Source organism: Geotrypetes seraphini, chromosome 2 (genome assembly GCF_902459505.1).
Source record: "Geotrypetes seraphini chromosome 2, aGeoSer1.1, whole genome shotgun sequence".
Taxonomy (NCBI): domain Eukaryota; kingdom Metazoa; phylum Chordata; class Amphibia; order Gymnophiona; family Dermophiidae; genus Geotrypetes; species Geotrypetes seraphini.
In genome coordinates, this window is record NC_047085.1 from 375,620,257 (window position 1) to 375,647,839 (window position 27,583).

At 40.4% G+C, this 27,583-nt stretch overlaps 1 protein-coding gene across 4 annotated transcripts in view; it reads right to left on the reverse strand.

The window, feature by feature from the left end:
* Positions 1 to 27,583, reverse strand: part of PTPN3 (protein tyrosine phosphatase non-receptor type 3) — a 710,747-nt gene that overhangs the window by 94,906 nt on the left and 588,258 nt on the right. For all 4 annotated transcript variants that reach the window (XM_033930629.1, XM_033930631.1, XM_033930630.1 and 1 more), the window contains one exon: positions 8,056 to 8,202. In XM_033930629.1, coding sequence (XP_033786520.1) covers positions 8,056 to 8,202 — 147 coding nt within the window. The remainder of the gene's footprint in view (positions 1 to 8,055; positions 8,203 to 27,583) is intronic.

Genomic DNA, 27,583 nt, shown 5'->3' on the forward strand with positions numbered 1-27,583 from the left:
ACAATTGTACATCTTGAATAGCAGCTATGATCTCTTTCTTATTTTTAAATCCTTCAAAAAGATTGCCAGCTGCTTCAAGAAAACAATCTTTTACAAATTCTCCTTCAGTGAAAGGTTTACATTTCTTTGCAATCAAGTTGCCGACCTTGAAGGATGCTATAGCTTTGCCATCAACTGTTGCCGAGTAGCCAATTTTGATTTAAGCTCTTTGAGCTTCAGTTTCCTCTCTGACAGTTCCAGGACTAGTCCTTCCAAAGAGTAGCCATCTATAAATTCATCTCATGTCCAGATAAGAGAAAGCAACCCATTGAGATCTTCCCTTATTGTATTAACAATTTGCTGCCATCCAGTTTTTAAAATTTTAATATTTATATATTCAAGCAGCAAAACAAATCCAGGTGGCACAGGTTGAAGACATTGATGGTGAAGTACTAACAGCAATTAGCAAGGTTTCATGCTAATTGCTGTTAGTACTTCACCATCAATGTCTTCAACCTGTCCCTACTACACATGGAATTTCTATCCATAAAACTTCTACATTGTATTTTGTTTCCTGCAGAACATTTATGCAAGTTTCCTCTATGCTACCCTTCACCCAATGTGATCTACTCTATCATTTTGATATAATGTGTTCCACAACATTTCAAGAGAATATAAGAATATCTATAGTGGATCAGACTGATAGTCCATCTAGCCCAGTATTCAGCTTTTAACAGTGGCCAACCCAGGTCACAAGTACCTGGCAGAATCCCAAATAGTAACAATGCCCCATTAGTTGTTTTCTTTCTCCCAGATCTCTGAGAGGCCTATCACGTCTACATTTTCAATGTACTGCCACATTCTAAAGCTTCAATCTTATTATTATTATTTTTTAGATGTATGCCATTCTCAGACAATTTAAAATATGCTTTTTGTGTTTACAACCAGTGATGTAGTCAATGGGAGTAATTTGAAATCAGTTATTTCTCTGTTCTTTATTTAAATGCACCTGGGATACTTTTGGCTTTACCACAATTTCTCTGTTTAGATAGTTTAGCTTCATTATTTGGCCAGTATCTCTTGAAGATACCTTACTTTGAACTATATGAACCTAAGCAACCATCAACTTTCCTCCAATAAATTTTATTGTATTTAAAAAGTTAATAACAAAAGTACATAAAATATAAACAAAGCAATATTTAACAATTACAAATCTATAATAATATATACAGAAATATATAGTCAAGCTGATACATAAAGATAAGTTCTCGTAAGCGGTTACAATATTTATCTAGTGGTGCCCAAGTTTTACAAAAATATGCTATTGTACAAGATTTTATAGCGATAACACCTTCATATTTACGTAAAGAACACACATAGCTCCACCATTCACTAAAGTTGTGTTTAGTGTTATCCTTCCAATTACAAATTACCGTATAAGATGAGTGGCAGCAGCGAGGAGGATGTTAAAATGTTTCTTTTGATCAACAGGAATGTTAATCTTAGGATTTGAAGAACATAGGATAAGAGTTTCATAGGTGAAAGATATGGAATTGTCAATTTTCAATACTGTTTTAATTCTACACCATATTAAGTTCCAGCATATTTGTACATTGGGTCAGTACATTAAGAGATGAGAAAGTGTACCAGCTTCACTTTTACAAGACCAGCATACATTTGAAGAGGATTCAGATGTAATTCTGGCAAGTTTAATCGGCATCCAGTAAGATCTATGTACAATGAAAAACTTGGACTGACAAAGTGAAGCAGACATAGTAGGACGGGCAGAGTGCACCCAGAACTCAGACCAATCAATAGTATTATCATCTAGATTAAATTCAGAGGACCAGGAAATTTCAATTAAGGAATTATGATTAATAGAATATTCCTGCAGTTTCTTATATATTTTAGAAGCTTTCTTTCTATTTAATAGAAGGCAGCAAATAAAATCAGAAAAAATTAGCATATCCCTGTCTAAAGATGGCACAACTCTCACAATCAAATCATGTAGTTTATCATAGACATATTGTGGCAAAGGCAATATATTATATGAAGACTGTAAATTAGCAATATTTAATGGGATGTCCTGTAACAATTGGTGAATAGACCAAATTAAGTTCTCATTCTTCTTTATATGGGCCTAGTTCAGGTAAGTTAACTTTCATATTGCTCCAAATAGGAAAGGTATTAGGAGTAAAAATATTATTATTTATTAATTTTTGGAAGTTTCAACTTTTTAACTTTAAGCGCAATTCTTGGGGGTTTATTTTTCCAAATAAACTTATTCATTAAAGCATCTAGCTTTTTATAAGACTAACTGGGAAGGGAAGGGGTATCATACATCAACTTTCCTACAAGATCTACTTAAAAAAAATTATCTAGCACGGGCAGCCTGGTTCTACCTGGACTGAGGAGGAGCCCAAAGTCAATGGAAAGTATCTAGATTATTAGTCTTGATTGTTTCTTTCTTTTCAACATATCTAAAAAAAATAGGCAGATAACTACAAGTGCATAACAAATGTGTTCTAGCAAGCCTCAGAAGAGGGACCTTCATGACTGTATTCTCTATTCTAGAACTTGCATACTCTAAAGCCAAACATTATGCTACATAGCTATGGGGTTGACAGGGATTTTACAGTATTTGGTCAATATCTGGTTTCATCTACTTAAAACCCAATGAAGCAGCTTCTATTTTTCTAAGAAACAGGAATATTTTTGTGGTTAACAACTTCAGGTTTTTCCTGACGTAGCCAGACACAATCCAGGAGAAAGCAGTTCCTTCAGCTTAAGCCTAGGGTATTGGCTGTGGGAGCTACTTTCTTTCTAAGATTTCCCTGTAAGTGTTTGATTTCCCATGGGAATAACAGGTACATATTTTTGGACCCTACTCAGTTGGAGTTACTTCGGAAAGATAAACCTATATTAGAGAAAGATTTGGTAACTAGTCTGGAGGCTGAAGATAAGTGATATGAAATGAAGTAAAAGTTTATGCCTATTTCAAACGAATGTATTAAGATTTGAAATATTTTTTTTAGTCCTCTTAGGAATTTGACAGCCTCAATAATATGGACTACAGTATGATTTAAGGATAGTTTTGTTTTTACATATGTTCAGATTTAGAATTATTTTGCCTGAATCTATATGCCTGTAATTTGTTATATATGTAACAAATGGATAATTAATAATAATAATAATAATAATAAAAACAACCCAATGCAACAGCTTCTAACAGTAAGTAGAAGCTTCTCTCCATCTCTGTCCCCTGATATTTTATATTAATAACAATGCTGACACCTCCATGCTGAATTAGATCCCGGGTCACTGTTTATGCCAGCTGATCAATTAAATCTCCAATACCTTCAATTCTGGCACCTTCTTATTACTCACTCTCAACACCTGTGCTCTCTGGCTACCAGCTTCTTCCCTAATGCCTGTCTGTGTAGCTCTGGGAAAAGCGACAGGCTCTAAGGAATACAGCCTAAGGACTATTCCACAAGACCACCCAACTTTGACCTTGACAGTATCCTCTGGATCTACAGTATCTTACCTGCCTCTGAATTGGGCAAGGCTGAATCAGCATGTTTCAAATAGGCCCGTCTATAGTGTCCACCTGAAAATGTCAATTCAATTCAAATCTATATTCTAACACCTAAAATGGAAAATATGGTACCCTCAAACTTCAAACTATGAAGCTGATATTGAAAAGATTTGTTGGGTAATAAAAAGTACCGTATTTTTCGCTCCATAAGACTAATTTTTTCCACCCAAAATGGGTGGAAATGTCAGTGCGTCTTATACAGTGAGGATTTTTTTTTTAAATAACCCCCACCCATCCTGTCATACCATTTTAAATGTCCCGTTATTGGGGGTACACGGTCTGACTGCCGCCCACCCCCACCGCTGCTCCCCACCTGCCTGTCACCGCTGCTGCGCCACAATTCCAGGAAGATCAGGGAATTGTCAGTGTCAAGCGATTGCATGTTGCCGGCTCACAAGCCTTCCCCTGATGTCAGTTCTGACATCAAGGGAAGGATTGTGGGCCGGTGACGTGTAATCGCTGCATGCTGGCCCTTCCCTTGCCTTCTTGGAGTTGTGGTGAGCAGTGGCGGACCGGGGGCAAAGGAGGAGGAATTGGCAGTGGGTAGGCAGGCTTCGGCGTGGCAGGGAGGTAGGAAGGCAGGCTTCGGCACTGCAGGGAGGTAGGGAGGAAGGCAGGCTTTGCCCAGCAGGGAGGGAAGGAGGACAAAAGACAAAGGCTGGAAGGCAGTGAGAAGGAGAGGGGTACGAACTCGGGACATGGGAGGAAGGACGAAGGAGAAAGGCTGTAAGGCAGTGAGGGGGAGGGGGCACAAACTCGGGACATGGGACGGAGGACAAAAGACAAAGGCTGGAAGGAAGTGAGAGGGAGTGGGCATGAACTCAGGACATGGGAGGGAGGGAGGACGAAGGAGAAAAGTTGGAAGGGGGAGGGGGCACGAACTTTGGACCTGGAAGGGAGGGAGGGAATAGAAAGGGACAATTGTTGGGCCAGAAAGAAGGAAGGAGACTCATGAAATCACCAGACAACAAAGGTAGGAAAAATGATTTTATTTTCAATTTAGTGATCAAAATGTGTCAGTTTTGAGAATTTATATCTGCTGTGTGTATATGAAAAATGAAAGGGGTAGGGTGTAGAGCTTGGCAGGGAGTGAGGGGGGCTGGGTGCACAGCCTGGTATATATTAGTACACAATTTGGTTCAGAATGCTTTTTTTTTGTTTTCCTACTCCAAATCTAGGGTGCGTCTTATGGTAAGGTGCATCTTATGGAGTGAAAAATACGGTACCTAGACAAATTATTGCTTTTAACTCCCTCCAAACCCAGCTTCTCTGATAAATTTTGTCCTGTCATCTCAGTCCCCTGCAGCAACAAAGGCCATCTGGAAATTATCTTTAAGTTCATCTGCACTCTTTTGCTAATTAAATGAAGCTGAGTATATTTAATTAGCATTTTAACTGGTTAAGTGACTCCGAGTAGAGCTAACTTGATAAAGAGGTCTTTAGCTGGTTAACTTTACTACCCATTTTACTACTTAATATTGGAACCCATTTTGCCATAGACAGGGCAATTCTATAACAGAGTATCTACAGTAGAGAATGACATGGAGACAGAATTTTCTCCGTCCTGCTGAGCTCTTTCCCTGACCCATTCCTGTAAGCTCTGTCTTCATTTGCACAAGCCTGAAAAACTTTAAAATCATAAGTGTTCGAGGCTTGTGCGATTAAGTCAGAGCTTACAGGAATGGGGCAGAGACAGGGACAAAACTCATAGGGATGGGATGGGGAAATTGAGTTCCTGCGGGGATGGGGACAAATTTGTCCCCATGTCATTCTCTACTCTACACCTCCTTGGTTGAATTTCTTCATAAAAGTGGTTAATAAATTCTAATAAATAAATATTCCATAAAGGCTTGTGTGTATACTTTCCTTTAGAATACCACCAGATCCTCCCACAAATTAAAACTATCCTTCCCCTCGCTAAAAGGCATTTCCCACACAGGAAAGCTAGGGACCTCCCTCCACTTCAAAATCACTGAGCTCTGGAACAACCTTACCTCCCCTCTTCGGAACTTGAGCTCTCTCCAAGTTTTCCGCAAACATCTGAAAACCTGGCTTTTCTCAAGAAATGTAAGTCTCCCTCCAACTTAGGAATCAAGGAAACTCTTATATCTTGGCATCCCAAGTCCTGTAAATTTCCTTCACACTTCTACCTCTAACCCTCTGTTGTAGTTCCTTCCTATTTCTCCTACTGTAAACCTCGTCGAGCTCTACGAACGTGGAGATGATGCGGTATACAAACCTAAGGATTAGATTAGAATACTTGTATATACACATTTAGCAAAATGAGCACTTATGTCAGCCATAAAAGCTAGTGTAAATGCTTGCACCTAGGTGGCAGAGGTATGCACATAACTGAAGTCCTGCCCCAGCTTCTCCAGTATGTGTGCTCTCCTTTCAAATATATACTATCCAAGAAACAAGTTTATTTATAGAACAGAGCTTCGGCAGAATACTGGCATGTATGGCTTATGTGTGTGGCACAGTGGTTAAAACTACTGCCTTAGTACCCTGAGGTTGTGAAGTCAAATCCATGCTGCTTCTTGTGACCCTAGCCAAATAATTTAATTTCTCCATTGCCTCAGATAGATTGTGAGCCCATCAGGACAGACAGGGAAAAATGCTCGAATACCTGAATAAATTCATATAAACTGTTCTGAGCTCACTTGGGAGAACAGTATAGAAAATTGAATAAAAATAAATAAAATAAAGTCTCTGGAAAAACATGACTAAAGCCACCAGAAAAGCATCGGAGCTCATTTTTATTACAAAGGAGGTTAAAAAAAAGTGTGTATTAAATAACAAATTAAGCGTGGAACTCATCAATCCAATTCTGATTTGGACTCGTGACATGAAAATTGTCCTCTCTCAACAGTTTGGATCTGTGGCTTTAGCATAAATGTTAGCACCTATGTCATAGAATTGCTCCAAAATTCTTCTTTACTGCTGCCCAACTTATCGCAGTTAGCACCCTAATCCATTTTCGGTTGCATTCTGTTTCTTGTCAAATATGACTTCGGAGTTTGCCATAGGAATATATACAGAGGGAGCAAAATGGAAAGCAATAGTTGAGGTACAAATTGTTGAAGCCACTGAAATCAGAAAAATTAATTTTGCATCGGACCTGATCCTAAACAGAACTATTTCTACTGTGCTTACTCACAATGCGTGGTGGCAGCAAAAAGGGCGAACAGAATGCTAAGAATGATTAAGAAGGGGATCACAAACAGATCGGAGAGGGTTATCATGCCGCTGTACCGGGCCATGGTACGCCCTCACCTGGAATACTGTGTCCAGCACTGGTCGCCGTAAATGAAGAAGGACACGGTACTACTCAAAAGGGTCCAGAGAAGAGCGACTAAAATGGTTAAGGGGCTGGAAGAGTTGCCGTAAAGTGAGAGATTGGAGAAACTGGGCCTCTTCTCCCTTGAAAAGAGGAGACTGAGAAGGGACTTGATCGAAACGTTCAAAATACTGAAAGCAATGGACTTAGTAGAGAAAGACAGACTGTTCACCCTCTCCAAGGTAGGGAAAACGAGAGGGCGCACTCTAAAGTTGAAATGGGATAGATTCTGTAGAAACGCAAGGAAATTCTTCACCCAGAGAGTGGTGGAAAGCTGGAATGCTCTTCCGGAGTCTGTTATAGGGGAAAACACCCTCCAGGTTTTAAGACAAAGTTGGACAAGTTCCTGCTAAACTGGAACATACGCAGGTGAGGCTGGACTCATTTAGAGCACTGGCCTTTGACCTGAGGGCCGCCACGTGACCAGACTGCTGGGCAGGATGGACCACTGGTCTGATCCAGCAGCGGCATTTCTTATGTTCTTACAATTTATTATGGGCAGTAACAAGTCAGCTGAGTGGAGAATATGGAGGCTGAGGAATATAGAATTTTTATCACTCAGATATAAGCCATGGAAAACAGGGTTTTTTTTTTCTTATTTCTACTCTAGCACAGGAAGTACATGTATACTTTAATTATACTAAGAACTCTGAGACACACTGGAAGTGAAAAAAATGGTACATCAGCCATTAAAACACACACTTCACTAGCTAGAAAAAAACAAAGCCAGAACTTACTGGAATAATTTTGCATTTGAATTTTAGACATATTGCTCACCTTTCCCAAATCCAAGCTCAAGGTGAGCTACACTCAACTGCACAAGTTATTTCTATGGCCTAGTGTGTTCACAATCTAAGTTTCAGCTAAGGTAACAGAGGTGAAAACATAACATACTATAATGGTAAATAATATTGTAAAGACAAGTTTGATATACTCCTCAAATGATAAATGCCATCAGTGGGCACAGCAACAGTATTTTTTTCCAGTTCAATGAAAGTTATCCAGTTGTATCATAATACGGTGCTAATGGGTATCTACTCAATCTGTAGAAAGGAAAACCCATCAAAGGCTCCCTGCATTTATAAGTTGTTGTTCATCCGAGAAGTGTAAGCACCATAGACTTGACACTGCTACTTACCCGCCCTCGCTCCGTGAGAGTTGTTAGCATGATAATCAACGATAAACTATGTTCCCAGACCAGCTGCCAGAAGTGCGCACAGGTATGTGGAAGTGGACCTTGGGTAGCAATATATTTATTTACAATGCCAGCAACAGGAATTTCCATCTAGGAGGAGAAAGACAGATGGTAAAGTTTATTGTCATTGCCAATTACATATAATCCAGAAAAGCCTGGTTTTGTGATCAGACACTAGTTACAGACAGTTCTAGCTTGTATTTTGTCACCTTGGAATTTGACCAGATTTCAAAAGCTATTGTAAGAACATTTCAGAAATCCAAGAAAGAGGAATTTGTTATACAGCTTCATTGAAAAGTATTGACTGAATTTTTTTTTTTTTAAAAGAGGACATTGAAAGAAAAAAATCCTGAAAACCTTTATTTATAAAACTGTATGTCCTATTTTAGTGAAAGTTTCATTCAAAAAGGTTTATAACAGACTAGTGTTTAAGCCCGTTACATTAACGGGTGCTAGAATAGATGTGTAGACATTTAGCACAATGGGGCACTGAGGCTTTTCTTTCTTTCATTCTTTTTTTTATCTCTGTCTTTCTTTCTTCCTGCCCCCCTTTCTTTCTTTCTTTCTTTCTGTCTCTGTCCCCCTGTCTGTGTGTCTCTGCCTTTCTTTCTGTCTGTCTCTTCCCTGGCCCTCTGTCTTTCTGTCTGTCTCTCTCCCTGCCCCCCTGTCTTTTTGGCTGTATGTCTCTCTCCCTGGCTGTGTGTGTTTGTCTTTCTTTCTTTCTTTCTTTCTCTTCTCCCTTCCTTTTACCTCCCATGTCCCCCTGTCCAGCAGCTGTTTGGACTTGGAGATCCCCACTGGCTCAGGTATTTAAAGTTTGATTTTGGAGTAAGGGGGGGGGGCACAGAGCAGGGCATAGGTGGAGAGCAAGGGTGGGACAAAAATTTGTGCCCATCTGCTTTGGGATCAGATTCTCCCCCTTTGAAAATAATTGAAGGCTGTGATAAAAATCCAACCGGACCCTACACGGTCCGTTTTTCGGCAAACATGCCTTCCTCAGGGGTCCAATAGTTTGCAAACTCACATATAAAAAATTGGACTGAAAACAGTCTATTGTCTTTAAACATGTGAGTAAAGAACACCACAGACAAGCTGAAGTAGCAAAAAAACGCTTGTCTGAAGTGTTCTTTGCTCACATGTTTAAAGACAATAGAATGTTTTCAGTCCAATTCTTTATATGTGAGTTTGCAAACCATTGGACCCCTGAGGAAGGAGTATTCGCCGAAACATGGACCGTGTAGGGTCTGGTTGGATTTTTATCACTGTATTTTTTATCATTGTATTTTTTTAATTGAATTTTCATGTTTTTATTATGGCAGTGTATAATAAATTATCTCCAGAACATCTGTATCCACAATGTTTTTTGGGGGGGGCCATACAACAGGGACATTATAGGAAGTTTATGGGTATTTGGGAGCCATTGACAAAATTTTGCACAGAGTGATTGCTGATTATGCCCTGTGGTCATACACGTCCAGGGTGGGTGGGACTGCGGGTTGGAATGTATTTTTCAATTCTCAATTAGAGTGTAGTTCTTAGATATAATTATGGGGGGGGGGGGATAATCTTTTTGTCATAGATTATAATTGTGATTGTATTTAAGTGCTTTTATAGAATTATATGATTGTATTTTATTTTGCACTTGCTTATGGCTTTAAAATGAATAAAGAAATTTAAAAAAAATTTTTAAAAAAGAACTCATCCTTGTTGGGATGTTTAAGAGATTCTCCTGTGATAATGTCTCTGGCACATCATTTTTATCCTATCTTTAAAAAAAAACATTGTTTATTGATTTGTAATCACTTCAAAAGTTATGACTAACAACTTGAACAAACATCATTCTTTGACTGGAAGCCAATGCCAATGCGACTGATAACAAAAGATAAGCACTTTCCCATCTTATTGCCCAACAACAATCTTACTGCTATATTTTGCACAACCTAAAAGTTTTCACTTAAACTGGCAACTACTACTACAGGGTACTTATAAGTGAAGCCTGGCCCACTTATAAGCAATGCATTATTCTTGTCTAAGTTTCAAAACGAAATCCTTAATTATAGTTTTGAAATTGAGGCAAGAAAGCATTGCTTACAGTTGGCCAGGCCTCACTTATAAATATTGAAAATCTCCTTTGGCTGGTCTTTAAAGGGCTTACCACAAAAGAAAAACTCCTCAATACTTTGTTCTGCAATCAAATGGCAGTTTATTTAAGTCCATTAGCAAAACATGCAGCATATAACCAGTATGGAGAAGGGGAAAGGCTATCTCACAACAACAGTGCAAGAACAAGGCTTTTTCCGGTTCTATTTTCTGTTACACTGATTTTTATAAAATAAAATAAGAAAAAACCTCCCAAACCCCAAGAAAGAAAAACAGATAAGGGGGAGAAGCAAAGGTAACCAGAACTATACCGCAAGTTAACCAGTTATAACAACAAATTTTGTAAGAACAGGAGAACCCTCAGTCACACAGCCACCTACTGGGGATTCCCAGAGGAAAGGCTGTCACTGGCTTACACCCAGAAAGAGTGTCAACTGTGAAACATCCCCGGGTTCTTCCGTTCGTGTGAAAAAATCAAGTGCACCCCAAAAGTGCAAAGTGTGAAAAATATAAATTAAGTAAATCAAAAAAAAAACACACTTTGGTAACTGGTTTACATTTGTCTTTGCCCCTTGTCTGGGGGGCCAAACAAGGAAGGTAAGTGTCCAAATCTAACCAAGCCAGTCACAAACTGGAAGTACTTAGCTTCTCCGTGTGACAAAACAGCCAGCCGATGATAACTTCGTCCAACGGGACTCCGTTTCGGGGGTGCACACCCCCTTCCTCAGGAACAACTGGACTGTGCTGAGACTGGTAATTCCTCCGACACAGCTTGGAAAGCAAGGCAGAAAATGGCACTTAACCGAAGTGGACGCCTCCGATTTAAACTGCAGACGCTAGTATCATTGGATGAAAGAGTCAGCTGACTCACCGACTCCTTAAGGGAATATCTATCAAAAGAAGAAAAATAAACTAAAGAAAAATTACCTACAAAATGGAAATAAATAGAACACTAAGCACATCCCCAGACTACCAGCAGCTAATAAGTATATTGCCATTCGATGTAATCATTGTGTCCACTGGGAGTCAAAGCTTGGAGTTCGAATATCCAATATTGTTCTCTTCGTTGCAACCACGAGACTTTATCCCCCTGATGGTCAGCAAATAGTTGCTCAATAATAAACCAACGTATCTCAGACCTCATACAGCCGCTTTAGAGCTCATCTCCAGAATATTCATGCAAGATGTTCATCATGACAGGATCAGAGCAGATTTTCTCATTCAACTAGCACAACTAGTATTGAATCACAATTATTTTCAGTTTGATCAGCAATTTTTTCTACAGACACATGGCGTCGCCATGGGTACCGCAGCAGCTCCAAGCATTGCCAACCTATATGTTTCCCGGTTTGAGGAACTTTATTTGTATTCTTCAGCTTGGTACTCATATATCAAAGTATGGCATAGATTCATCGACGATGTTTTCTGTATCTGGATGGGCCCTCATGAATTATTATCTTATTTTGTGGACTGGCTCAACTCGTTGGACCCCAATTTGAGATTCACTATGGAGTCCAACTTGAATCAAATATCTTTTTTGGACGTGTGGGTCTCTAAGTCAGATCACACTTTAACTACCACAGTATACAGAAAACCAGTCGAGGTTAACAATTACTTAAGCTATACTAGTTGTCATCCTACCAAACTTAAACAATCTTTACCCATAAGTCAGTTTCTTCGTATCCGCAGGATATGCACTGACATTAAGGAGTTCCGTATTCAAGCTCGGAAACTATATGTTAGGTTTAAAGAGAGGGGGTATCCCCACCGAGTTCTCCAGAACGTTTACTATAGAGCCCTGTATGCTAATAGGGAGCTGTTGTTATCTACAGTCCCCACTCAAGAAGAAGTGGGCACCACTTGCATTTTAGCTTTTTCAGATCATGCCGCCTGTGTTGCTCAGAGCATCAGGAAACACTGGCATATCCTACAGTTGCACCCGATTTTTCAGGACTTTCCCCGTATAGCATATTCACGCGCTAAAAACCTAGGAGACTATTTGGTCCATTCAAAATATACCAAGACTAGGGGGGACTATTACTCGTGAGGGACAACATTCCAAATGTAGTGACACCTGTGATATTTGTGAAACTACTATTCAAGGTGACCGGTGGCAACATCCCAGAACCAACAAACTCTATACCCTCAAATCAGTGACTACCTGCAGATCTACGTGGGTAGTTTAAGTCATCATATGCCCCTGCAGCATGATATATGTGGGCCGGACTCAAAGAACTGTTAGAACTCGTTTAATAGAACATCGGTCACGGATTAATACCCAATCCACGAGTTCCCCTAGGTCCCTCATTGTATCCAACACGGGCATGTTTTTCGAGACCTACGTTGGTTTATTATTGAGCAACTATTTGCTGACCATCAGGGGGATAAAGTCTCGTGGTTGCAACGAAGAGAACAATATTGGATATTCGAACTCCAAGCTTTGACTCCCAGTGGACACAATGATTACATCGAATGGCAATATACTTATTAGCTGCTGGTAGTCTGGGGATGTGCTTAGTGTTCTATTAATTTTCATTTTGTAGGTAATTTTTCTTTAGTTTATTTTTCTTCTTTTGATAGATATTCCCTTAAGGAGTCGGTGAGTCAGCTGACTCTTTCATCCAATGATACTAGCGTCTGCAGTTTAAATCGGAGGCGTCCACTTCGGTTAAGTGCCATTTTCTGCCTTGCTTTCCAAGCTGTGTCGGAGGAATTACCAGTCTCAGCACAGTCCAGTTGTTCCTGAGGAAGGGGGTGTGCACCCCCGAAACGGAGTCCCGTTGGACGAAGTTATCATCGGCTGGCTGTTTTGTCACACGGAGAAGCTAAGTACTTCCAGTTTGTGACTGGCTTGGTTAGATTTGGACACTTACCTTCCTTGTTTGGCCCCCCAGACAAGGGGCAGAGACAAATATAAACCAGTTACCAAAGTGTGTTTTTTTTTATTTACTTAATTTATATTTTTCACGCTTTGCACTTTTGGGGTGCACTTGATTTTTTCACACGAACGGAAGAACCCGGGGATGTTTCACCATTGACACTCTTTCTGGGTGTAAGCCAGTGACAACCTTTCCTCTGGGAATCCCCAGTAGGTGGCTGTGTGACTGAGGGTTCTCCTGTTCTTACAAAATTTGTTGTTATAACTGGTTAACTTGTGGTATAGTTCTGATTACCTTTGCCTCTCCCCCTTATCTGTTTTTCTTTCTTTCTTTCTTGGGGTTTGGGAGGTTTTTTTCTTATTTTGTGATTTTTACCTCCCTACCTTTTGGGTTCTATTTTTGCTCACACTGATTTTTATAACATTTTTCACATTTCCCTATACGCCCTCTGCTTTACATTCACTCCACCTACTTACTATGTACATCTGGACACATTTTCTTGGAATTACTTGTTTATACACATTTTCTTGTAAATACTTAGTTTTCTTATAATTACTTGTTTATTGTCCATGTCCCACCTAATTCAGGGAATTTTCAATAGAACTCACAACTCTGCACGTACGTGGCCTTTGCTCAAGCTCAAGAAATTTCTGTTAAAGGTTGCTGACCATGGCCACTTTTTGCAAGACCCCAGGTGCATTCCACTGATAACTGGATGCCCCTCTACCCCTTCCTAGAACTTGTTTTTCTCAGCAGTCTTCCGATACATTGCTTCATGCTTTGATTACTTTCTGCATGTCTCTGCAGCTGTGCTACTTCAAGTTTATGTTGTTTTAAAACTTCAATTTCCTGTGCACCCCAGCTCCCAGTTCAGAGGTCACTGTAGCCATTTTTCTTTACGGCAGAATTATACCTCTGTCTTCAGTACACTGTAGTAGTTGCCAGTTAAACTTAAATGAAAACTTTAGGTTGTGCAAAATACAGCAGTGGAAACATCCTTAATTATAGTTGCAATTTCCTCTTGACCACTACACCTTTCTTTCAATATCCCCCAGAAAGCGTAATGATTTAACCTATGGAATCACCGCATGATCAACTGCTAGCAATACATGCAAATATTTGCACTACATTTCCCACTCCCAGACAAGTCATCTTAGCTATAGTCAGATCAAGCTACCACCTTTCAACCAATTAAGGACAGCAGTTTTTAGTGCAGGGAGCTACGCTGCTCCCGACACTCATTGAGTTCCTATGAGCATTGGGAGCAGCGCGGGTCATTCAGCATGCAAAAAACTGCTATCACAGTTTGATAGAAGAGGGCCTAAGTCTCCTATAACCACATATTTAAAAATTCTCATGGTCAGTTTTCTGCTCCATTTGAATGGTAATAATTATATCATCATCAGCATACATATAAATAATATCTTCTAACCAAATTTCCTAAACTTTGTAAATAAATATTAAAAAGTGGAGGGGAAGTGGTGAATCCTAAGATTCACCTTAACTCCAAAAATATGTATCTTAAGAATGACCCCCCCCCTATCTACCACAAAGATGTCTCCCCTTCATTAAGGAAGATATCTATTTCAATACCTATTTCTAACTTCTAGCATTTCTCCACTAATACATCATTTATGTGTAATTCATTTATATCGAGCAGTTTTGCATCAGATTACACAACTGCAATAGTCATTTACATAATGCACGATAACAAGAAGTAAGCAGAGCAGCAATAACATACGTAGGCATACTCAAATTCAGCAAGTACAAAAAATGAAAACTCATTAAGCCTCCACCCTTTCAACTTTCTTACATGTCTGTTTCCTGTTCCCTCATCCCACCCAACAAATCAAGGAATGCGGTATATATTGGACTTGAATTTAAAAGTTCAAAATACGCAGTAGGAGAAAAAGAGTTCCAAAAAACATTCCAAATCTTGAGTAAACTATTTTCCTGGTACAGGATCTATCTTCTGAACTTGAGTGTGTTCCAATTTAAGTAAGATAATCATGTGCAGCTGTAAAGAATATCCATGTTTATCCAACCAATGAGGCAATATTATTTTTTTCCCTATGAATATGGCTTGTTTTAGGAAGGATGTGAAGTCTTTAGGTGATGGCTTTTATAAAGAGAAAACATTGAATAATATACAAGGTTCAAGTTTGACACCACAGTTCCAGGGAGAAGATATTGAATGGAGCAAAAGATGCCAAAAGCAGTGAATTAGTGAGCAAGACCAAAACATGTTTTAGCAAAGCTGCTGGCAATCCATATTTGAGGCAAAGGTGAGTAGATGTAATACCAGCGAGCTGTGCCCACTGAGGTAAAAAATGCAGGCCAATTGCAAATTTATATTGTACTTCCCAGCAACTGACACTACCTGTCACTTTACGAATAGCCAAAACATAGGAACGAATGGTTTCCTGAGTTCAAAGTTCAAGTCTTCCTTCCAAGCATAGGCATATTTGCTAATATTCAATTCAGTAGTTGTGTCTTGAAAAGATTTATGATGGTATGAAAGAGGTACTTTATTCTGCATACCTAAAGTGTATAGTGAAGCCAGTTCCTCCTGAACATCCTCAGTAAGATCTGTCCAGGGTAAACTAGCCAACTAATCATTTGCAGGAGACTATTTATTTTAAATCCGTGTCCATTATACTCCAGTGGCAACCAATATGTAATTAAAAACAATCATGAGATTAATTGATAATAAAGTAATTTAATGCAATGCTATATTATTCACAATAGAACATAGTTCTTGGTGTAATCTAACTGATTTCGTGTTAATTAGACTTTTACTTGATTTGATTTTAGTTGTTACTCCTCCTGACGAAGCCCTAGTGGCGAAACTCAGGACTGAGTTGGGGAGACACAAGAGTGATCACACTATACAACACAAAGAGGTGGAATCCTACAGAGCCACATCTGGGAATATCCATTTGAGCTGAAACCAACTAAAATAAGTGCCATTATTTAGTACACCAATAGACTTGATTAAAAAATATGGCATAGTGGCTCTAGTACTAATCACAAAAGAAAATTAAGATCTGGAAGAGAAGAGGGACTTATGAGTGCGATGATGGTCCCTCTTTAATTTCACTGTGGCTCCAATAAAGGATATTGGGCACTGAGCACTTATATGTATTTAATATAAAATATAAATGAGAATTGAACCTTGCTGATTATTTAATCTAAAACTGGTGTTTTTGGTATAGCAGGGCAAACTAACAACATAATGCTTTAACTGTAAATAAGAAAAAAATGCCCATAGAAGTTAATGAAAATTCTCAATGTAACTCTACAAAAGACTTTATTTTACCTTCATCAGTCACAACATGGAACAGACATTTAATTCCTTTCTGTTTCCAGTGAAAATAAAAACAGGAGACAAAATTCCTGGTGGAAAACAAGGGTTAAGCCAAATATGGAGAAATCTTTACAGAAAAGTGATATCTCCTGGAAAACCAATGCCATATAGAGATAGCAGAAGGAACAATATGTGATTGCTATAAAACATCTGGATGGCATAGTCCCATTGAATGCAAGTAACAACTAAAATGAACATTGCCCATAAAAGAGAATTCCAATGGTATAACAGAAAAGACTCCAGCAGAACAATACCAGTCACTTATATGTCTCATACTGCATGCCAAAGTAAAATTTATTTATTTATTCAATTTTTTAGCCCATCCTCCCAAAGGAGCCCAGAATGGGTTATAAAGAACATCCATAATAATCGAGCCAGGACTGAGATGACATAATTTACATAAATTACAATGAAGACATGACAATAATTTATAAAATAGATATGACAATAAAACATATGCACTAAGTAACATCTGGTGAGATTAGGTGGCGTAGGTGCGTTGACTGAGTGTCATTTCTGGGTGAAAGACTTTAAGGCGCTGGGTTTGTATAGAGGAAGATTTTGATGGCCTTCCTGAAGTTCCAGAGTCCATCTAGTGGGCTGTTTCAGTTTTGAGGGAGCAGCCGAGAGATTATGGTCAGTCATTTTTCTCCTTGGGACCTCAGTGGTTGCTTTGGGAAGTAGATTTGTAGTTTAGCTTTCATGTAGTACAGAATCATTTTATGGAAAGTTTTGAAAGCGAGGACCAGGGCCTTGAAGGTGCTGAGTTTTTGAATGGGCAGCCAGTGCATGGAAGCTAATGCAGGGGTAATATGGTCCTTGATGCCTAGGCTTTTCAAAAGGCGGATTGCAGCATTTTACACCCTTTGGAGGCAGGAGAGAGTTTTGGTAGGCAGGCCCACTAGTGTTACAATAGTCTATGAGGGATAGTACAAAAGCGTAGAGTAGTTGGGCAAATTCAGGTTCAGAGAAGTATGCACGTATGTTTTTTAGCTGGCAGAGGTAGTAGAAGGAGGATGATACTAGTTTGGATATATCATGAGTTAAGAGTTACTCCTAGACTGCAGACGTTGTCTTTGGGTTTAAGAGTGTTTGTGCCCCAGGAAAAGGACGGATGGGAGTATACACATAGGTCCGACTTAGTGCAGGAAGAGGCGGTCAGAGCATACAGCGAGTGATTTCCTGCACTCGCCAGCACTCTGGTTGCTTTCTTCTGCCTCTCCCGCTGCCCTCTCCAGTCTCCCCCATGAAAAACCGTATTTGCGGTTTTTCAAGATTCGCGGGGGTTCCTTGAATGGAACCCCCGCAAATATCGGGGGAGTACTGTACTGTCTTTTCCAATATTTTTGAGATTAATGGGAAGTTTGAGACAGGTCTGAAGCTGCTTGGGTTGTCTGGGTCCATGGTTGTTTTTTTCAGGAGTGGTTTTACTATGGCAGATTTCCAGCTCCGTGGAACTACACCTGTCGTAAGGGACTCGTTTATTAGGGTAGGATGGATTCCAGGAATATCTCGTTTGTGTCCAGGAGTGTAGTGGAGGGACATGGGTCCAGGATCGAGGTTGCGGGGAGTACAGAGTTGATTATGGTTTTGAGGTCGTTGTGGGAGATCAGTTTGAAACTGTTCGAGGTTTCCATCTTGAGTGGATTGTCAACTTGGTTGGTCTCTCAGATGTATGGAAGTGCTTTGGCCTCTGAGTCCAGATTTGTGTGTATCTTTGATATTTTGTCGTGGAAGAAGGTGGAGAGGGATTCGCAGTCTAGGTTCATTTGCTGGGAATGCATTGGACCTTGGAATGAGGAGAATAGATTTTTCGTTATTGAGAAGATGGCCTTCGATCTATTTGGGTGAAATGTGCTTTCTTTGCTTCATGTGTGGCTAATTTGTAGTTTTGCAGCAGGTTTTACCAGGAGGATTTGTCCTCCTCACTGAGAGTTTTGCGCCAAGTATTTTCTGCTTTTCTGACTCTCCTTTTTTGTACTCTCAGGTCTTCTGTAAACCAGGGTGAAGAGAATGGTCATGAGTTAGGTTTGGTTACCTTGACTTTTGCTAGGTTCTCATAGAGTGTTTTGATGCTTGAATGCCAGGCCAGTGCCTTCTCTTCTAGGGAGTTGAACTTAGTTGTGTTTGGAGATGCCGCAGGAAAATGTGGTTGGGTTTACTGACTTTGGGTTGAACGTAATTGTTTCCTGGGAATTTGTTCGGTCTGCTGCCTCTTTAACTCTGTTGTGCAGGCCGAACGTGATTATATGGTGGTCAGTCCAGGGGACCACGATGTTTGTCAGCGAGGATGTTTTCTGGTCAGTTTGTGGACCATCTGGGAGAAAGATTAGGTCCAGTGTGTTTCCAGATGAGTGAGTGGGAGAGGTGACTTGTTGAGTGAGTCCCAGATCCGACAGTGTTTGATGAAATTTCATGGGGCGCCCGTGACTTCTGGGTAGTCCGCGAAGTTGAGGTCTCCTAGGACTATGATTTGTTTATGGTTTATGGACAGGTTGCTTATAATGGTTAGCAGTTCATCGAGACATAGGAGAGGAAGGTGCTCTGCAGACTAGTATGATCGTGATTTTTATGTCATGGCCTATTGAGAAAACGAGGCATTCTAAGTCTGGTAGTGTTATGGAGTGTATTTGGAATGGGTTTAACTTGGACTTGGCGATCGCTGCCACCCCTCCCCCTCTCTTGTTTGGACGGGAGCATGCCAGTGCTTGGTAGCCTTGAGGACATAACACATCCAAGGTGGCTCCATCGTTGTCTTTGAGCCATGTTTCCATCACTAGTAGGAGGTTCCAGTTGTACTCTGTGATGGTGTCTGTGAGGACGAGGTCTTTGTCATTTACGTATCTGGCATTCACTAGGGCTGCTGCGACGTTGTGTGCAATGGGCGTGTATGTATTAGTTTTGATCTTTATGAGGTTGTAGGTATTGTTTGTTTTGGGCTTTGCATGGTAGCAGCTTTTTAGGTCTCCATATCGTCCCTGGCCAGTGATGGTGCGTATGTGGTATGCCATCACGGGGAGTATGAGTGTGATGGCTAGAAGGGGGCATGGTGTATTGGCTTGATTGTGAGTGATTCAGTTGAGTCTGAGCATGGTTTTTGGGCTGGTCCTCCTTGGGCCACGCAGATGGCCTTTGGGAGAGATTCACTTGCTTGGCTGCCCTTTATAGGGCTGAAGGGGAAAGCACTTTGAGCTCTGGGGAAGAAGTGGAGAGAAGGAGCCGTGAGATGGATGTCAGAGAGATGGAGTCTCAGTTCAGTGAGTGGGATGACTGGCTTCCTTCCCCTCAATGTGTTGAAGAAGGTGACTGCATGCTGCAACAGGAGCCCCTAAGGGCTGAAGAGGAATGTACTGTGAGCTCTGGGGAGAAGGGGGTGGGTCTTCTCACCAAAGAGGATCAAACAGAGAGATGGAGTCTAACTGGGCTGAAGTTAGAAGTTGAACTGCTTGAAGTTAGAAGTTGAACTGCTGGAGCCCTGAGCCCTTTAAAAGGCAGGCTCCTGGGAAGAAGGGGGCGGGGCTTCCCACCAAAGAAAGCTGGTCAGATGGTAAAGAATCGGTGCAGTGAGGGGGATGATTTGGCCTCCCTTCCCCTCACTGTGATGAGTTTCAAAGATGAGCCATTGGAGCCCCGAGCCCTTTAAAAGGCTGAAATGAAGCAGGGCAAGCTCTCATGCATGGAGAAGGAAACTTCCTGGATTACTATAGCATAATAATCAAGCAAAGGCTCAATAAAAGAGCTCAAACAAAAACAAAAACGCTGTGAAGATGTCCAAGATGCAGGTTTTATTGAAGATACAGTCATAAAATCCACATAATAAAATGTCTAGGACCATAAGATGGGAACTATGGACCCAACACGGTCTGTGTTTCGATGACCCTGTCTTCCTCAGGGGTCCCTAAGAGTCCTAAGTCAAAGAACGTGGATCAAAGGCTGAGAACAATCTTACTCGAGGACTCTGTGTGGTAGAGTAATACTCTAATGCTGTAGAAAAACTAAAGCTCTGCAAGAGGTTATAAGGTTGCCTGAGAATCTATCAGATCTTAGCTTTATGGTCTTAATGGTTTTCTGAAGTTCTTTCACTGTAAAAGGGGAGTTTAATAGGGACAAGTGATCTGGAATGAGTGACTATAGGCTTGGCTGGCCCAGACCTTCTCTCCGAGTCAGAATTGACATTGGGGGAAGCTTTTGGGCCGTGCTTGGTCCTTCCCTTCCTACAGTTGCAGCGGCGATGGCGGCAGCAGCGGTGAGGAGAGCGGGCAAGGGGCGGTCAGCCCACATATCCCCAATGAGCGGCCGTTGTACACCCCGGGGTACACGTACAGCATGTTGAGAAACCTTGTTTTATGGCATGAAAATCTTTAAAAAGATAGATAGAAACCTCCAACTCTATTTATTCTAGTAGAAGGCAGGCGGATCAATATCCCCCCAAACCATGCAATGATCAGATATCTCTCCAGGTCCCCCAGTTGCTGAGGAAACAAAAAAAATTGGTGATCAACAAAAATATAATCTAATTGTGAATATGTGCCATGAGCCCTGGAGAGATGTGTATAGTCTCATTCCTGGTGGTGAAGCAATCTCCACATATCCACAAGGCTTAAGACTGAGGTAAAGACCGACAAATCATTAGATTTGCCCTCCCCCACTAATGGTGTGCCAGTGGACATATCTAATGTGGGATCCATTACCAGATTAATGTCCCCAACAGCCATCCAGTTTCTGTGCTTATAGGGGAGTCAGATTGTTAAACATCTACAGAAGTTTTTCTCTCTATATGCAGGGCCATATATAATAATAATAATTTTTTAAAATAATTTTATTTCTTATATACCGCTGTACCGTGAGGTTCTAAGCGGTTTACAGTAGAAACAGAAGAAATGCAATAAGTAAGATTAATTAAGATGAAGAGAAAGTACTTAGAGTTCCCTGACTGTCCCAAAGGCTCACATTCTTGCTAAAGTACTTGAGAAAAATAAATTAGTTAGGTTATAAACATAGAGTAGAATAAGGTAGGAAAACAGTTCATAGGAAAATTAATTTCGAATACATTATACATTATATATTGTTTAAGGCGGAATACAAATTATAGGAATTACCAAAAGAATTGCGTAATAAAGATTATCTAGATAAATTACATAACAGTGATTCGTGTACATTAAATGGTGTGGTAGAGGATTCAATTTTGAGAATTACATATCAAGGGAATCAAGTGATAACAGAATATAGTGGAGATTATCAGTATATACGGTTTACAGATTGGAAGTTACCTAATAATGAAGTAAGAAATTTATTGGATAGTGTGGAAAATGTTTATATAGGAATCAGAGTATGTATGATAGGAAAGGTTCTAAGAATTGAATTAATGTGTTATTCTATCGAGGGAGAGCTTGTGCATAAAGGGAGGATATTAGTTGGTAATGACGTGTTTTCTGAATAGAAATGTTTTGATTTCTTTTCGAAACACTTTGATGTCTGTTGTATTGATCATTAGTTTGGTGATTGTGGGGTCAATTTTTGCTGCCTGTGTCGCTAGAAGGCTGTCGTATAGTTTCTTAAGACGGGTTCCATTATTAGGTGGGAAGGTGAATAGGTTTTGAGTTCTTCTTGATCTGGATGAGCGGTAATGGTTTAGGCGGTTGTTTAGCAATATCAGTTTCCTCCCCTGCAAATTAAGTTGAAGTAATAAAAATCTGCCCACAGGTGTGTTTTTTTAGTAGGGTCATCCAACATTATAATGTTTTATGTACTAATACTGCTACTCCCCCACATCTAGCACCTGATGGCAGAGACTTTAGGATCTTACTTAATTTACTGGAGATGTAATCCCACTCACATTCCTCGACACTATACGAGCAGAGTTAACAAACATTGAGAATAGCCAATGTAGACATATGAAATGCACTCTGAACAATATACGGAAAGCCTTCACCTTCTCCTCTTCAGCAAACAGAACCCAGAACATTTACAAAATCTGGTAGCAGAAAACAGCCCAGTTGTAATAATAGCAAAATCATAGCACTCAGCACAAATTGACCTACTACTACTATTACTACTACTACTATTTATCACTACTACTATTTATCACTATTTATCACTTATATAACACTGAAAGGTACATTTTGACATTTAATAGACGGACCCTGCTCAGAAGAACTTTCAATCTAACTTGAACAAATACTTCAACTTCTTACCCTCCCCGAACCCAATCTTAAAACAATTTTCTATTGCCTCCTATCTTCTTTCCTCTCATTCAAAATTCCACAGTGCATCTGCACCGGAGAGGAGATTCACAAATCATGCAATGGGCCTCGCATTGCGCCAACCTCAACATAGCAAGAGCAAATCCATTTACCAGATGGATGTTGAGAGTTTGGAAAGGGGTTGTCAGGAAGGTGTTGGGCCAAGCTAAGGGGTTACACCACCTCTCCTTGAGATTTGCATCTGATTTTATACCAGGGAGAGAGGGAGGGGCTCTATAAGAGGTAGGAGAGAAGAGGGCTGCAGTATTTGGCCAATTCTTGGAAGGGGAGTCCATTCGGGCCTTCCGGGTGATGCGCACTATGTTCTAGCTAAAATCAGGGGACCTTTTCCCTTATTTGCAAGTGAAAAGCTTTCTAATGCGGGAACATCAGGCTGATCCTACTATATATATGAGTTCGGAATTTAAGAGATTGCTTGGGATGCCTGTGCACAGGGGATGTATATCTGAGTTGTATCACATGATACATAGGGACAGGGGGCACAAATCGGCCTATATATTGGCCTGGGAAGCAGATTTGGGGCTAGTCCTGGAGGAGGAGGTTTGGGGCCGGGTAGTGCATAGGATTTATCATATGGCTTGCGTGCCTGTTTTGGTGGAAAATGCTCTGAAACTGTTAGTGAGGTGGTATATGACACCTGTTACCTTGAGTAAAATATCTTCCACCTCTAATGATCTTTGCTGGAGGGGGTGTGGGCAACGGGGTACATTCTTCCATATATGGTGGGACTGCCCAGAAATTCAGACCTATTTAGGACAGGTATTCGGGAATGTGGTGACCCTTCTTCAGGTACCACTAGAGGTGAGGGCAGACGTAGCGCTCCTGAAGATGCCCACGGGAGGGGTAGATGATACACAGGACAAATTGGCTCAGTTAGCCTTCACTGAAGCACAGTTGACTATGGCTCGCTATTGGAAGAGTGCGTCTGGGCCCTCCTTGCACCTTATGTGGGACAAATTGGGCTGAGTATGTGATAGATATCGGCTTTCAGTCTTGTTGGCAAGGTCATGGCAACAATATGTGGATATTTGGGGTAGATTTTTGGCAGTGGAGGGTTTGGAATTAGGAAAGGGAGCTGGGGGGTGTCACACTGGTGTTGTCTATTGTTTAGTCTTCTTGGGTTGCTATATGTGATGTCTAGCTCTACTTGCTGTATTGAATGTGCTTCTTTCTGTATGGGGAATTGTTGGGCAAATGGAGTCTAGGGGTTATGTCTTTTTCTCTTGTTTACCTGCTGTTGTGGGAGGGGGATAGTGGGGGGTTGGGGAGTTCTTCAAACTGGGGAAGGGTGAGAGTGGGTGTGCTGCTGACTATGTATATTGTTTTGCTGAGTGTATTGTGTGCTCCTACTCTTCTTCTAAATAAAAAATTACAACCCCCCCAAAAAAAAACATAGCAAGAGCACATGTAAATTATACATTCCTACCATGGCAAATTGCAAAACTGAAGCAATTATTTAGAACACAGATGATATCACACTTGACACCAAAGAAGCACGTTATAAGTTAATTTCTTACAAATATGTTTGAGTCCCATCCATTTCTTTTCTGTAAATACTTAAAATTGCAGGGTAAAGAAAAAGGAAGCAAATTTTCTTCTCAGCTAAAGTAGCACAAATCTGGTGGCATTGCCGCTATCAGTCCTGCAAGGCAGGGGAATAATCTTGAAATATTCTTAATCTTATGGTCATCATGTGTCCTGTTTAAATCCATAACTTTGGAGAAACTCAACTTTGTGCAGGCAGTTATGGACTTTTACTATTATAACTTTGGATCTTTGACAATATATATTTTGTCAGCCTATCCTACGTGCCCTCTCCAGGCACAAAGGACCCTTTCTGGCTGGTAAATGAAGCTCTTTCTGCAGCCAGTGTCCAAAAGGGGCTCCAGTTGTTCTGGGAGACTTTCCTGGAAACCCACAAAGTGTAAGTTTCTCTAATTCTTCAAGTTTGGTGGCATGTTCTGTGAGTTTAGACTTCAGTGTGGTAAGAGCTGGTGTCTCCGTGGAGGAAGAATCTTCCCAACCTGACACCTGACCCTTCAACTCTCCAGATCTTCGAGACGTATCTGCTAATAAAGATTCAAGGTGCCTGAGCTGTCCAGATAGTTTTCGAGTTGGGGCTCAAGCACACAAGACACTGTGCTTGTTAGTTGAACCACCTGACCTTCAGTAAATTTGGGTCCAAGGAAAGTGGTGAGTTCGCCATTTTATCAGTTGCATCCAGGTTAGGTTCTTTTGCTTTAGCTATTTTTCCTGACAACTAATCGCCTGTTTTTTTTAGAGAAATCTGTCCTTGTGATGTTGGCCACTTGGTAAGTACCAATCCAGTGGTAAATTGCAACTTAGCCAATTTTAGAAAACAGTGTGACACGGGGCCCAAGAGCAGTGCAGGAACAAGTCCTCGCTCCTCACAGTATCATCTTATCTCTCATACATCATTTATAATAAACCCAATACAGCAGATAAATCTAGAGAAATGGGTAACACCCATATCTAAATGACAATTTAATCCATCATCACCATCAATAGAGTTTGGTACCACTCCTAATTCTATGCCATGCTTGTGCATTAACAGCATATAATTCTCCAAAAAATCACCCAAATTCAAGTCTCAATCAATTTAGCCAACATTGGAAGATTAGAGGCTGGTCTTAAATTTTCAAAAGCACTTTTATCAGCACCCTCTTATGTTTTCCTAGTTATCCAACCTCTATTCCACCAACCCAGGTGGAATGAGCCAATAGCACATGTGAACCATTATTGACCCTGAAGACCGGAAGAATGCCTCTTCTAAGAGAATCTTCTAGAGTTGTTCCATGGTTGGTCAAAGTGATCATAGCAGTGCCAGCCATCTTTCCTTCATCCTTAGCTCAAGTTTATTACTCCACAGCATGAACAACTCAGTTTCAAACAGCAAACAAAGGAAATGAAAAAATAAATTATACAATAAAAATAAAACAATACAGCTGAAATGTCTTTTGTCACCACAGGATATTGCAAAGACAGAAAAAACATAAAAGAAAATGCAGCAGCAAAATTTCATAACTGGATGGGAAAAACATTTAAGTGTTAAGCTCTAACCCTCCCTTTCCCTTGTGTACAAAGACGTGGCAGCTTCAGAGTTATTTATCAACGAAATAACACAGTCAGTGACAGTGAAAGGCACCAAGAGCTTAATTACAGTTATTACAGTAATGATATGAGAGACCTTCTCTAATATACTAGTGAAGGATGAAATCATGGTCTAGGCTCCCACAAAACAAACAAAAAAAATTGCTTAGCATGATCTGGCATCATGCTGAGCTATGATGCTAGGAACTCTGAATCAAGGAAGCACAAATCATTTTGATCGAGAGATCATTCACCAAGTGCCCAAACTATCATTAATTAAATAAGATACTATGGGCCGTCTTTTTTTTTTTTTTTTTTTACAGGGAGGATGTTTTCTCACTATGTGCCTGTAGGAAAAAATTGTTTTACAGTTTATTATTTTTATTCTTTGATGAAAGAAGCATATGCCTTCTCCTCAAAACTGGTAAATCTAAACAGAAAAATTTTGCTATCTCCTTATTTTGGGCAAAGAAATAAATACATCTGAAAATAATCTTCATTGTTTAAAATATGTTTAGTCCCATTTTGCATAGGACATTGAAATAGGAAATGGGACATCTAGATTGAGATAGTCAGTCTCTCTAGTATTTTACCAAAAGCTCTGCTGAACACAGAGCCTTTTGCAAAATATATATATAGAAACGATACAATGTATTTGTTGGCACATATTTATTTGTTGGGGGTTATTTGCCTTTATGAAGAGATTCACCCAAGGCAATATACAGCAACTATAGTTTGACATACAATTTACAATTTTGTCAACAGCATAACAATAGTAAAAAGACCAAATATAAGCATAAATACAATCAATGATGTAATCTTAGAGACAGCAAAATTGAATTCTTAATATGAATAACTGAAGAAGCAGCATCAATTTCAAAAGCCTACATAGACAGAAGGAGCTGCTAAATGATTCCAGCCTAACATATAATTGCTGGTGATTAAATAAGAACATAAGAAAAGCCTTACTGGGTCAGACCAATGGTCCATCAAGCCCAGTAGCCCGTTCTCACGGTGGCCAATCCAGGTCACTAATACCTGGCCAAAACCCAAGGAGCAGCAATATTCCATGCTACCGATTCAGGGCAAGCAGTGGCTTCCCAAATGTCACAGTTTATGACATGTCACAGTTACAGTCATGTCACAGTCTATGAAGTGTCCACTATTGCTGCTTCCATGCACAAGTGCCAGGAGCTATAGTGATTATTTTGGAAGAACTATTTGTCCATTGGATGCACATAAACTAGAATTTAGAAGGTATAGGGGCTTAGCTTTGGGTAAGCCTGGGCTCACCCAGATTGGGCTCAGGCCTGCTCAGCAGCAGGGCACAGTGCTGGCTCCAGCACTGGAGGTGAACTGGCTTGGCTCCCATGGTCCTGCATTGCTCTCTTCAAGTTGAAGAGATCGCCGCAGTGATTCCCACAATGCCTGCCACTGACCTGGAAGCTTATCCTCTGCCGTGACTTCCGGTTTCTCTGCCTGGGCGGGATGCACTAGAGGAGAGGCTTCCAGGTCAATACAGGCAGCATGTGGGAATCACTGCCGGGACCAATTTGACTTGAAAAGAACGGCACAGGACCATGGAGCTGATGCTATCAAGGTGCACCACTTTCAGGGAACTTGGAGAGGAATACATGTGAGTGGAATGGGATGGAGATGCAGGACAAGGGGGTAAAAAGGAGAATTGCTGAAAATGGGATGGAGGTTATGAAGGGAGAGATGCAGCACAATGGTGGAGGAGAAAGAAATAT